Source organism: Balaenoptera musculus, chromosome 3 (assembly GCF_009873245.2).
Source record: "Balaenoptera musculus isolate JJ_BM4_2016_0621 chromosome 3, mBalMus1.pri.v3, whole genome shotgun sequence".
Lineage (NCBI taxonomy): Eukaryota > Metazoa > Chordata > Mammalia > Artiodactyla > Balaenopteridae > Balaenoptera > Balaenoptera musculus.
Genome location: NC_045787.1, coordinates 26,689,066 through 26,701,921, shown reverse-complemented (window position 1 = coordinate 26,701,921; position 12,856 = coordinate 26,689,066). Strand labels below are relative to the sequence as shown.

The 12,856-nt window shown below is 39.9% G+C and overlaps 1 protein-coding gene across 3 annotated transcripts in view; it reads left to right on the top strand.

The window, feature by feature from the left end:
* The window catches only part of ADAMTS12 (ADAM metallopeptidase with thrombospondin type 1 motif 12), a 415,782-nt gene that overhangs the window by 320,479 nt on the left and 82,447 nt on the right, over nt 1–12,856 (top strand). For all 3 annotated transcript variants that reach the window (XM_036846885.1, XM_036846887.1, XM_036846886.1), the window contains one exon: nt 9,571–9,697. In XM_036846885.1, the coding sequence (XP_036702780.1) occupies nt 9,571–9,697 (127 nt within the window). The remainder of the gene's footprint in view (nt 1–9,570; nt 9,698–12,856) is intronic.

Below are 12,856 nucleotides of genomic sequence, written 5' to 3'. Positions count from 1 at the left end.
GACATTTAGGTTGCTTCCATGTCCTGGCTATTGTAAATAGAGCTGCAATGAACATTTTGGTACATGACTCTTTTTGAACTATGGTTTTCTCAGGGTATATGCCCAGTAGTGGGATTGCTGGGTCGTATGGTAGTTCTATTTGTAGTTTTTCCATACTGTTCTCCATAGTGGCTGTATCAATTTACATTCCCACCAACAGTGCAAGAGTGTTCCCTTTCCTCCACATCCTCTCCAGCATTTATTGTTTCTAGATTTTTTGATGATGGCCATTCTGATCGGTGTGAGATGATATCTCATTGTAGTTTTGATTTGCATTTCTCTAATGATTAATGATGTTGAGCATTCTTTCATGTGTCTGTTGGCAATCTGTATATCTTCTTTGGAGAAATGTCTATTTAGGTCTTCTGCCCATTTTCGGATTGGGTTGTTCATTTTTTTGTTATTGAGCTGCATAAGCTGCTTGTAAATCTTGGAGATTAATCCTTTGTCAGTTGCTTCATTTGCAAATATTTTCTCCCATTCTGAGGGTTGTCTTTTCATCTTCTTTATGGTTTCCTTTGCTGTGAAAAAGCTTTTAAGTTTCATTAGGTCCCATTTGTTTATTTTTGTTTTTATTTCCATTTCTCTAAGAAGTGGGTCAAAAAGGATCTTGCTGTGATTTATGTCATAGAGTGTTCTGCCTATGTTTTCCTCTAAGAGTTTTATAGTGTCTGGCCTTCATTTAGGTCTTTAATCCATTTGGAGTTTATTTTTGTGTATGGTGTTAGGGAGTGTTCTAATTTCATTCTTTTACATGTAGCTCTCCAGTTTTCGCAGCACCACTTATTGAAGAGGCTGTCTTTTCTCCATTGTATATTCTTGCCTCCTTTATAAAAAATAAGGTGACCATATATGCAGGTGTTTATCTCTGGGCTTTCTATCCTGTTCCATTGATCTATATTTCTGTTTTTGTGCCAGTACCATACTGTCTTGATTACTGTAGCTTTGTAGTATAGTCTGAAGTCCGGGAGCCTGATTCCTCCAGCTCAGTTTTTCTTTCTCAAGATTGCTTTGCTATTCGGGGTCTTTTGTGTCTCCATACAAATTGTGAAATTTTTTATTCTATTTCTGTCAAAAATACCATTGGTAGTTTGTTAGGGATTGCATTGAATCTGTAGACTGCTTTGGGTAGTATAATCATTTTCACAATGTTGATTCTTCCAATCCAAGAACATGGTATATCTCGCCATCTGTTTGTATCATCTTTAATTTCTTTCATCAGTGTCTAATAGTTTTCTGCATACAGGTCTTTTGTCTCCTTAGGTAGGTTTACTCCTAGGTATTTTATGCTTTTTGTTGCAATGGTAAATGGGAGTGTTTTCTTAATTTCACTTTCAGATTTTTCATCATTAGTGTATAGGAATGCAAGAGATTTCTGTGCATTAATTTTGTATCCGTCTCCTTTACCAAATTCATTGATTAGCTCTAGTAGTTTTCTGGTAGCATCTTTAGGATTCTTTATGTATAGTATCATGTCATCTGCAAACAGTGACAGCTTTACTTCTTCTTTTCCAATTTGGATTCCTTTTATTTCTTTTTCTTCTCTGACTGCTGTGGCTAAAACTTCCAAAGGTATGTTGAATAATAGTGGTGAGAGTGGACAACCTTGTCTTGTTCCTGATCTTAGAGGAAATGGTTTCAGTTTTTCACCATTGAGAATGATGTTGGCTGTGGGTTTGTCATATATGGCCTTTATTGTGTTGAGCCCTCTATGCCTACTTTCTGGAGGGTATTTAGCATAAATGGGCGTTGAATTTTGTTGAAAGCTTTTTCTGCATCTATTGAGATGATCATATGGTTTTTTTCCATCAATTTGTTAATGTGGTTTATCACATTGATTGATTTGCATATATTGAAGAATCCTTGCATTCCTGGGATAAACCCCACTTGATCATGGTGTATGATCGTTTTAATGTGCTGTTGGATTCTGTTTGCTGGTATTTTGTTGAGGATTTTTGCATCTATTTTCATCAGTGATATTGGCCTGTAGTTTTCTTTCTTGTGGCATCTTTGTCTGGTTTTGGTATCATGGTGATGGTGGCCTCGTAGAATGAGTTTCGGAGTGTTCCTCCCTCTGTTATATTTTGGAAGAGTTTGAGAAGGATTGGTGTTAGCTCTTCTCTAAATGTTTGATAGAATTCGCCTGTGAAGCCATCTGGTCCTGGGCTTTTGTTTGTTGGAAGATTTTTAATCACAGTGTCAATTTCAGTGCTTGTAATTGGTCTGTTTATATTTTCTATTTCTTCCTGGTTCAGTTCGAAAGGCTGTGCTTTTCTAAGAATTTGTCCATTTCTTCCAGGTTTTCCATTTTATTGGCATATAGTTGCTTTGGAATCTCTCATGATCCTTTGTATTTCTGCAGTGTCAGTTGTTACTTCTCCTTTTTCATTTCTACTTCTATTGATTTGCGTCTTCTCCCTTTTTTTCTTGATGAGTCTGGCTAATGGTTTATCAATTTTGTTTATCTTCTCAAAGAACCAGCTTTTAGTTTTATTGATCTTTGCTATTGTTTCCTTCATTTCTTTTTCATTTATTTCTGATCTGATCTTTATGGTTTCTTTCCTTTTGCTAACTTTGGGGTTTTTTTGTTCTTCTTTCTCTAATTGCTCTAGGTGTAAGGTTAGGTTGTTTATTTGAGATGTTTCTTGTTTCTTGAGGTAGGATTGTATTGCTATAAACTTTCCTCTTAGAACTGCTTTTGCTGCATCCCATAGGTTTTGGGTTGTCGTGTTTTCATTGTCATTTGTTTCTAGGTATTTTTTGTTTTCCACTTTGATTTCTTCAGTGATTTCTTGGTTATTAAGTAATGTGTTGTTTAGCCTCCATGTGTTTGTATTTTTTACAGATTTTTTCCTGTAATTGCTCTCTAGCCTCATAGCATTGTGGTTGGAAAGGATACTTGATACCATTTCAGTTTTCTTAAATTTACCAAGGCTTTATTTGTGACCCAAGATATGATCTATCCTGGAGAGTGTTCCATGAGCACTTGAGAAGAAAGTGTATTCGGTTGTTTTTGGATGGAATGTCCTATAAATATCAATTAAGTCCATCTTGTTTAATGTATCATTTAAAGCTTCTGTTTCCTTATTTATTTTCATTTTGGGTGATCTGTCCATTGGTGAAAGTGGGGTGTTAAATTCCCCTACTATGAATGTGTTACTCTCAATTTCCCCTTTTATAGCTGTTAGCATTTGCCTTATGTATTGAGGTGCTCCTATGTTGGGTGCATAAATATTTACAATTGTTATATCTTCTTCTTGGATCGATCCCTTGATCATTATATAGTGTCCTTCTTTGTCTCTTGTAATAGTTTTTATTTTAAAGTCTATTGTGTCTGATATGAGAATTGCTACTCCAGCTTTCTTTTGATTTCCATTTGCATGGAATATCTTTTTCCATCCCCTCACTTTCAGTCTGTATGTGTCCCTAGGTCTGAAGTGGGTCACTTGTAGACAGTATATATATGGGTCTTGTTTTTGTATCCATTCAGCCAATCTATGTCTTTTGGTGGGAGCATTTAATCCATTTACATTTAGGTAATTATCGATATGTATGTTCCTATTACCATTTTGTTAATTGTTTTGGGTTTGTTATTGTAGGTCTTTTCCTTCTCTTGTGTTTCCTGCCTAGAGAAGTTCCTTTAGCATTTGTTGTAAAGCTGGTTTGGTGGTGCTGAATTCTCTTAGCTTTTGCTTGTCTGTAAAGGTTTCAATTTCTCTGTCAAATCTGAATGAGATCCTTGCTGGGTAGAGTAATCTTGGTTGTACGTTTTTCCCTTTCATCTCTTTAAATATGTCTTGCCACTTCCTTCTGGCTTGCAGAGTTTCTGCTAAAAGATCAGCTGTTAACCTTATGGGGATTCCCTTGTATGTTATTTGTTGTTTTTCCCTTGCTAATTTTAATATTTTTTCTTTGTATTTAATTTTTGATAGTTTGATTAATATGTGTCTTGGCATGTTTCTCCTTGGTTTTATCCTGTATGGACTCTCTGTGCTTCCTGGACTTGATTGACTATTTTCTTTCCCATATTAGGGAAGTTTTCAACTATGATCTCTTCAAATATTTTCTCAGTCACTTTCTTTTTCTCTTCTTCTTCTGGAACTCCTATAATTCGAATGTTATTGCGTTTAATGTTGTCTCAGAGGTCTCAAAGACTGTCCTCAATTCTTTTCTTTCTTTTTTCTTTATTCTGCTCTGTAGTAGTTATTTCCACTCTTTTATCTTCCAGGTCATTTGTCCGTTCTTCTGCCTCAGTTATTCTGCTCTTGATTCCTTCTAGAGAATTTTTAATTTCATTTATTGTGTTGTTCATCATTGTTTGTTTGCTCTTTAGTTTTTCTGGGTCCTTGTTAAACATTTCTTGTATTTTCTCCATTCTATTTCCAAGATTTTGGATCATCTTTACTATCATTTTTCTGAATTCTTTTTCAGGTAGTCTGCCTATTTCTTCTTCATTTGTTTGGTCTGCTGGGTTTTTACCTTGCTCCTTCATCTGCTGTGTGTTTCTCTGTCTTCTCATTTTGCCTAACTTACTGTGTTTGGAGTCTTCTTTTCACAGGCTGCATGTTCGTACTTCCCATTATTTTTGGTGTCTGCCCCCAGTGGCAAAGGTTGGTTCAGTGGGTTGTGTAGGCTTCCTGGTGGAGGGGACTGGTGCCTGTGTTCTGGTGGATGAGGCTGGATCTTGTATTTCTGGTGGGCAGGACTGCATCTGTTGGTGTGTTTTAGGGTGTCTGTGACCATATTATGATTTTAGGCAGCCTCTCTGCTAATGGGTGGGGTTGTGTTCCTGTCTTGCTAGTTGTTTGGCATAGGGTGTCTAGCACTGTAGCTTCCTTGTTGTTGAGTGGAACTAGGTCTTAGCACTGAGATGGAGATCTCTGGGAGAGCTTTCGCCATTTGATACTATGTGGAGCTGGGAGGTCTCTGGTGGACCAATGTCCTGAACTTGGCTCTGCCACCTCAGAGGAACAGGCCTGACACCCGGCCGAAGCACCAAGACCCTGTTAACCACGCGGCAGATGAGTGGTTTATTACCGAGGATTTTAAAGCACAGTTACCAACAGCCAGATGAAGAGATTCATAGCGTTAGGTCGAGAACAAAGAAACTTCAATCCTCTTGGAGTTTGGAGCCCAGCACGGTGGCACATGGAGGCATTCTGCTTCACCAACCTGGAAGCTCTCTGAAACCCCTCCTTTTGGAGTTTAATGGTGACTTCACTACACAGGCATGGTTGATTAAATTCTTAGGCATTGGTGATTAATTCCTGAAGATAATTCTTAAAAAGTAAAAGGTCTTAACTGATCTCTCACTGCTAGTATCTAATAAGATTTACCAAATATTTACAGCTGCGTGGCAACGCTCTCATTGCTATGTGGAGAAAGCAACTCAGAATCCTCTATAAATAACATTTTGAATTTGATTGTCATATATTTTAGAATGTGATTGATTTCCACTTAATGCCCTTTTCAAGTAAATACTTCTAGATAAGCAGCTAACTTAGTTCTGGGCCAATATATTGATTGGTATCCTTAATTAACTAGAATTTCTTTGGGGGCTGTGTTCAATGTGTAAGAGAAAGGGGCCAAAGGCAAAGCCAGATTAAAAGCCAATATCGTTTGTCTTTTTTGAATTCCAGGGAAATGTCAAGGTCATACATTTTCAGCCTTAAGCTCTTCTACTTTCTGCATTTGCAGTGCTACATCATGATCACTGCTCTTAATAGGATGACCTCATTCTAACCCCCTCCACAAGAGGTATTACAATATCCTATGTCAAAGAAAGATTCTGTTATTCCAGCAGTTGGTTTACAAAGTTAATTAATGACTATGTCACTCAAGATTGATGGTTTGATTTTTTTTACTGCAAAGGAGACATTATCAGTCAGGGTGCCCTGCGCACCCAAACGGAATACCTTGACTACTTTCAAAGGTGTGGGTAGGACTTAGGGAAACCAAGAAAGATGATTCATTACCTCTGTCCATTAATAGTAGAGGACTGGGGGAACAAGGCTACCATCCTAGGTCTGAAGAAGTAAAAGAAGGAGCAGTTATCCTAAGAGACAGCGCCTCCATTCCCCGAACCCAACTGGAAGCCACAGCAATCTATAGCATCAGCTTCCCAGGGTTCCGAGCAGCTGCAGAAGGGATCTGGAGTGGAAACAGAAAAAGTGTAACACAGGAGAGGATGAAATGAAAAGTCAATAAAATCAGTAGTGGCTAGTATCCTAGCAAGCCAAGCTGGATGGTAGCTCTGGGTCTTGACTTGAGAAAGGAGGAAAGCTAGCGTTTATTGAGTACTGTTCCACTTACTACTGCTATATAACGTATCAACCTAAATTTAGTATAGTAAAACAACCATCATTTTACTATGCTCCTGGTCAGAAATTTAGACAGGATACAGTGGGGATGGTATGTCTTAGCTTCACAGTGTTTGGCACCTCACCTAGGAAGACCTAGATGGCTAAGAATGACTCAGATGCCTGGGAGCTGGAGTCATCTGTAGGCTTCTGTGCTCAGATGACTGACACCTCGGCTGGATGGCTCATCGGGGACTGTCAACTGGAGCACCTACACCTGGCCTCTCCAAGGGTGTAGTCTTCTTACCCCATGGCCGCGGAGGCTCCTGAGAGTGACAGATCCAAAAGAATCGGATAGAAGCTGCATGGTCTTTTATGACCTAGCCTCTGAACTCACACAACTTCATTTCTGCATTCAGTCCCAGGCCAGGGTAACTAGACTCTGTGTCGAGATGGAGTGATATCATGGTCACGTTGTAGAACAACATGCCAGATGAGAGATTATTGTTGCAGCCATCTTTGGAAAATACACCTTGTCATATTCACATTTACTAAGGCAATATGAACTAATAATTTTGAAACTTTCTGACAACAGTTGCAACAAACTATTTTCCAAGTTAATGGTAAAATTACATTAACCAGAATCCTCTTATTAGCCAATGTTTTCAATGATTAAACTTTATCTTCCCATCATGGATTATAGATTTTTAAATGTGGAAGACACTCCCAGAAATCAACTAACTCAGCATCCTGCCCTTAAACAGTCTGAATGTCATTATTCTCATTTTCCTGCAGTTATCCAAGTGATGGGTAGAAGGAAAAGTAGAGACTAGAACCCAGGACCCTTGGATTTTATTTATTTGTTTTATTTATTTAACCAGAATTTGATAAGGAATGAAATTATAGATTAAATTTTACCAAATGAACACACAAGCATCAAAGTAGAGGCAGAAGCACCTGGCCAGGTATTGTGTTCCTATAACATGGGAGAAATCAAGCTTCTGAGCTGGAGCCCTTCATTGGAGGGTTTGGGCTTAGCTTTGTATCTGTCAATTGAGAACTCAAGAGCTAGAAGAATAGAAGGTTAGTGGTCACCACGACCGTTAATTCCAACAGAAAAACCCTGACACGTTGTTATTAATTTTCCTCCATGCACTTGGCAGTATCTGCCTGGCCCGTCCATCTGTTCATCTGGCTGCTGGTCCAGCAGATTGGCCCATGAAATGTTATTAACTTCCTGGCGGAGACTTTTTATAATGTTCTGTGCCCTCCTACTACTTCTGGAGTCAAGCCCTGAGCGTGCTTATCTTTGCTATTCATGCGCAGAAACAAGGCTTTTTGGGGATGTTTCCAACCTCTGAGAGTCACCTGACAGTTGCCTTTTATTCTTGACATCAAGAATTTGCCAAAGTACCCAAAGTTTTAATGAAACTTCTAAAAGCTAAGCTTTTTCTTTTTTCTCTTCTACGATGGCAGATACATGTCAGCTTTCCTGGCTTCAACCATTTCGGTCTCCACTCCACTCATATTGTCTAAGACTTGGTGTTCGTGTCTTTCCAGACAATGACTCACTCATTGTGCCATGAAAGTTTCTTTCATAATGTTGCTTCCAGCTGTTCGTAGTGCTTTATTTATATGACAAAAGAAAAAGAACACGTAGTCTATCAGTTGAGAAAGCCTGAGTGGTTGAAAGGTTACCTATCTCTTTAAAAGAATAAAATAGCATTGGTTTAACAATAAAATATCGTTGATTCATTTTAAAGGCTTCACTTACTGTTCTGCAACTCCCTCTGACATTTTTAAATGGCGAGATGCAATCTCTGGCGTCTGAGTATGCGAGCCAGCCCGGGAGACTGGAGGAGTCCACGTGAGGGAGTGTGAGGTGGTAGGTGGTAGGGGAGCTGCCCCAGTTCGGGTCCCGCCAGCCTTGTGGTTGTGGGGAAGCCCCTCCAGGTCATTGGCGCTGAAGTGAGGAGGTGACTAGCTTATTGGTGCACTCGTGGCCTTTCCAATTCTGGGCTTCACCAGTGAGCCCACTCAAGGCCTGGATGCCCTGAGAGCTCAGGGTGCCCCCCTCCGTGCAGACTGATGGCACCATCCCTGGGGCCTCCGTCTTCAGTCTTCTCACCCAGCCTTTCACATTTCACATGGAAAAAAGCATTAGCCCTCTCGGGAGAGCTGATGACTCTCTTTCTCACTGCCCTTTACCTCTTAGTCCGTGAGGTTCTGGCCACTCCTCTGCGTTCTCTTGCTAATGATGTCCTAGCTGCTAGCAAAGCCAGTGATCCTTTCTTTTCCCTTCTCAACCTATGTGACTTCACTGTGCCTCCGTTTCCTCCTCTGTCTAATAGCAGTAATGATAGTGTTGACTTCATTGAATTGTTGTGAGGTTTCAGTCATTATATATCATGATGGATAATAGGTACTACATTATACACACACACACACACACACACACACATATATGTATATATATTTGGGACATATATAGGTAGTCACACACACACATACACATACACATATACAATTTCAAATAGTGCCCTGGGCAAGGCAAGTACCACATGTGTTAACTATTGTTATATATCCAAAGTCAAATCCAGCCCACACATGTGCTTTGTTTGCCTGTGGACCTGGCCATTCCCGTGTGCTTCTCTTATTTACTTACTTACCAGCCCGATTTCAGAAAGCAGCAGTAGTATCAATCCCTGCTATCAAAACCCTCTACTTTAAAAAACATAACCTCTCAAACTTCACAACATTATTTTGAATTTTATTCCTGTCTTTCAGAGTTTATGAACTCCAACTAATATAAAGCGCCCAACTCCTCCATTCCTTCATTAAAATAATAATGTATGATTGTGTTATAACAACTGGTGATGGTATCTGCTTTCATTATATAAATCTCACCTTGCTTTTTTTTCAGGTTTTTTTTTTTTTTTGGCATATGTATGTTAGTCTTGTCTCCAAAGCTAGATTGTAATCTTTATATTAGACTATATATTAATCTGCCTATATTATCCGTGGTCCTTCCTAAGCAAGATCTTTTCCACCCATTGCCTTCTGCAGCATGAGCAGAGAGAATAGCAGGTCCCCATTCCTCATCCCTACATTAAAACCAAATACTTTATGGACAGCCTTCCCATCAGCTGTAGGCATGACCAGGGGCCTCACCTGACACTGAGAATGTAGGCTCGGGATTTAATATATGTGAACCGTTCTTCCCGACCCCCAGGTATACGCCGCCAGACTGCCCATTGCGTGAAGAAGGGTCGCGGGATGGTGAAAGCTACGTTCTGTGACCCAGAAACACAACCCAATGGGAGACAGAAGAAGTGCCATGAAAAGGATTGTCCACCCAGGTAAGTGTCGGTAACAGCTGGAGATCTGTGTGTGCCTAGAGTGGTGGCTGGTTTAACAGTAATCCAGGGCTCGGTGCTGCAAGACGGCTGTGTGGCTTTGTTATTAGAATAAATACAGGAAAGCTGTCACAGGTTTCTGTGGCTATGCTGTTGGAAACTGTGACAAGCTGTGAAGGGGACATTTTCTCCCCAGAGAGCAGTATTTCTTACAAAGCTTGTGTGATCTGTGTTTAATTATTTGGTAAGACTTAAGTCCCAAAGCGCTGTTAAAGAGAATGGTATGTAAATCATCCAAAAATTCTTTAGCTAATTGGGCTTGGCTTTTCCAAGAGCATTTACCAACCAGTGCAACAGAAGCTTCCAGATTACATGCTGACACCTTCAGATCGCTGCCTGAAAGAGTGGACTTACAGACCAGGCTTTCTCCAACTCAGCACTGCTGCATTTGGGGCTGGATAATTCTTTCTTGTAGGGGGCTGTCCTGTGCATTGCAGAATGTTTAGCAACATCCCTGGCCTGCGTCTATTTAGATGTTTGTAGCATTCCATCTTCCCCATCCAGGTTGTGACAACCATAAATGTCTCCAAACATTGTTTGCTAAATGTCTCCTGGGGGCACAATCACCCTTGGTTGAGAACCAATGTTATACAGGTATTCACTTGCTCCTAATCGTATTGGTTCAAGATTCTAGAAGGTAGCTGGGATGTTATTATGAGGGGCTTTTGTTAGAAAGAGAGAGAAAGAGGGGTGGGGGAGAGGAAGAAAGAGAGAGAGAGAGAGAGAGAAAGAAAAGAGAGAGGAAAGGAAAGAACTAATTCTGGGGAGTGTCTTCATTCTCTCTTGTCCTTAAACAGGGATGTAGTTCGCTTGCAGATTCCACTCCAGTCCCAAGAAGACATATTAAGAAGAGTTCAGTTTAAGGGGAGGGAGCTAGTTGGCATAATCAATCTACCACGTGACAGGCTGAATTCTAAAGAAGAGCTGGAAGAATGGGATAAATGCCAGAGAAGTAGGTCAAAAAGAAGAGTCTAGACAAGTCAGTTAAGGCAAACAGTGTCAGTCTCTTACAGGCTCGAACGCGAGGTCCCAGAGGCCAGGGAGTTCTCATCTCAGTCAGGTTGATTCTCTCTCCAGTTCTGTGGTTTCTTCCAGGTACAAAGCGGGCTGAGAGGTCCAGAGCTGGACCCACCTCCACTGAGGCAGGACAGGGGTGCTGCTGTCCCCTCACCTCGCTGCCGCTCTTCCCTGTAACTCTCTTGCTGGGAAGAACTAGGGACTTGAGCACGGGATTTGGCCCCTCTAGGTTTTGTATGTAATCGCAGTTTCTATAAATTCTTCTTAGGGAAGAAGGAGCCAGGAAAGAGGAACGTTTCTTATCGCTAGCCTTATCTAATCAAATTAGCAGATCAAGCCTGAATTTACCCAGTTCAGACCTCAGGCTAAAGGCACAGCCTTCAGAGAGGGATATTAATGATCCCAATAGTGGTGTTGTGTTTTTTTTAACTTTGTAATTAATTTATTTTTATTATTATTATTATTATTTATTTTTGGCTGCGTTGGGTCTTCATTGCTGTGCGTGGGCTTTCTCTACTTGCGGTGAGCCAGGGCTACTCTTCGTTGCAGTGCGCAGGCTTCTCATTGCAGTGGCTTCCCTTGCTGCAGAGCACGGGCTCTAGGCAAGTGGGCTTCAGTAGTTGTGGCACATGGGCTCAGTAGTTGTGGCTCGTGGGCTTCAGAGCACAGGCTTAGTAGTTGTGGCACACGGGCTTAGTTGCTCTGTGGCATGTGGGATCTTCCTGGACTAGGGATTGAACCCGTGTCCCCTGCATTGGCAGGCAGATTCTCAACCACTGGACCACCAAGGAAGTCCCCCAGTAGTGGTTTTCTTAAACTGGAAAGTAAAATGTATGCCCTTGTTTTTTTTTTTTTTATACTGAATGTGATACACACACCACACACACACAAAATTACATGCATACATACATACATTTATGTTTAAAATTTATGGTACCTGTACTTGACCCCAGCTAGCTAATTTTATTGAAATTTCATTTTTAATATTTATTTGTCCTAGTATTGTATATGTGTTCTTTTCCCTGAATCTGTATTTATTTAATGCATCTGGACTAAATCTTTATCAAAATAACAACTGGCAAATTCACCTATGGTGCTTCTCTTATGCAGTTCATTTTTGTTGAAATAGATAAGGCTCTCTAACTTAGTTAGAGATATTTGACTCCTGAAAATGTTAAGTAAATACAGCACATAACAGGTACAATTTCTGAAAATGCATTCTGAAGTAGCATATGATAAGCTAAATAGAATGCCATGAAATATTCCAACATAATGGTTAATTTACAGAAGTCCTTCTTATTTATGATTGCATTTCAGCTTCCCAAAAGATTCATGATAAAGTCAGGGGGTAGAGGTGGTTAGTATTCCCAGGTGGTAGAGAGGTAACTAACAGTTTTTAAGAACCCACTATTTTTACTTTTTTCTTTTGCTTTATTTATTTACTTTTTTATTGATGAACCTACATTGACATATCATAATTACCCAAAGTCTATAGTTTACCATGGGGTTCTCACTGTTGGTGTTGTACATTCTATGGGTTTTGACAAATATATAATGACATGTACCCATCACTATGTTATCATACAGAGTATTTTCACTACCTAAAAATCCTCTGTGCTTTGCCTATTCATCTCTACTTCCCTCCTTTGGCAACCACTGATCTTTTTACTGTCTCCATAGTTTTGCCTTTTCCAGAATGCCATATAGTGGGAATCATACAGTACATAACCTTTCAAATTGTCTTCTTTCACTGAGTAATATGCATTTAAGGTTTTGCCGTGTCTTTTGATGGCTTGATAGCTCATTGCTTTTTAGTGTGAATAATATTCCATTGTCTGGATGGAATATCCATTCACTTTCTGAAGGACGTCTTGGTTGCTTCCAAGCTTTGGCAATTATGAGTAAAGCTACTGTAAACATCCATATGCAGGTTTCTGTGTGAACAAAAAGTTTTCAGCTCCTTTGGGTAAATACCAAGGAGTGTGATTTCTGGATTGAGAACCCATTCTGTTTCAAGCCCTTTCCATATTACCAAACAATTTTTTCATGTTAGCAATCCAGATTGGTAGATACTTTTATGTCATT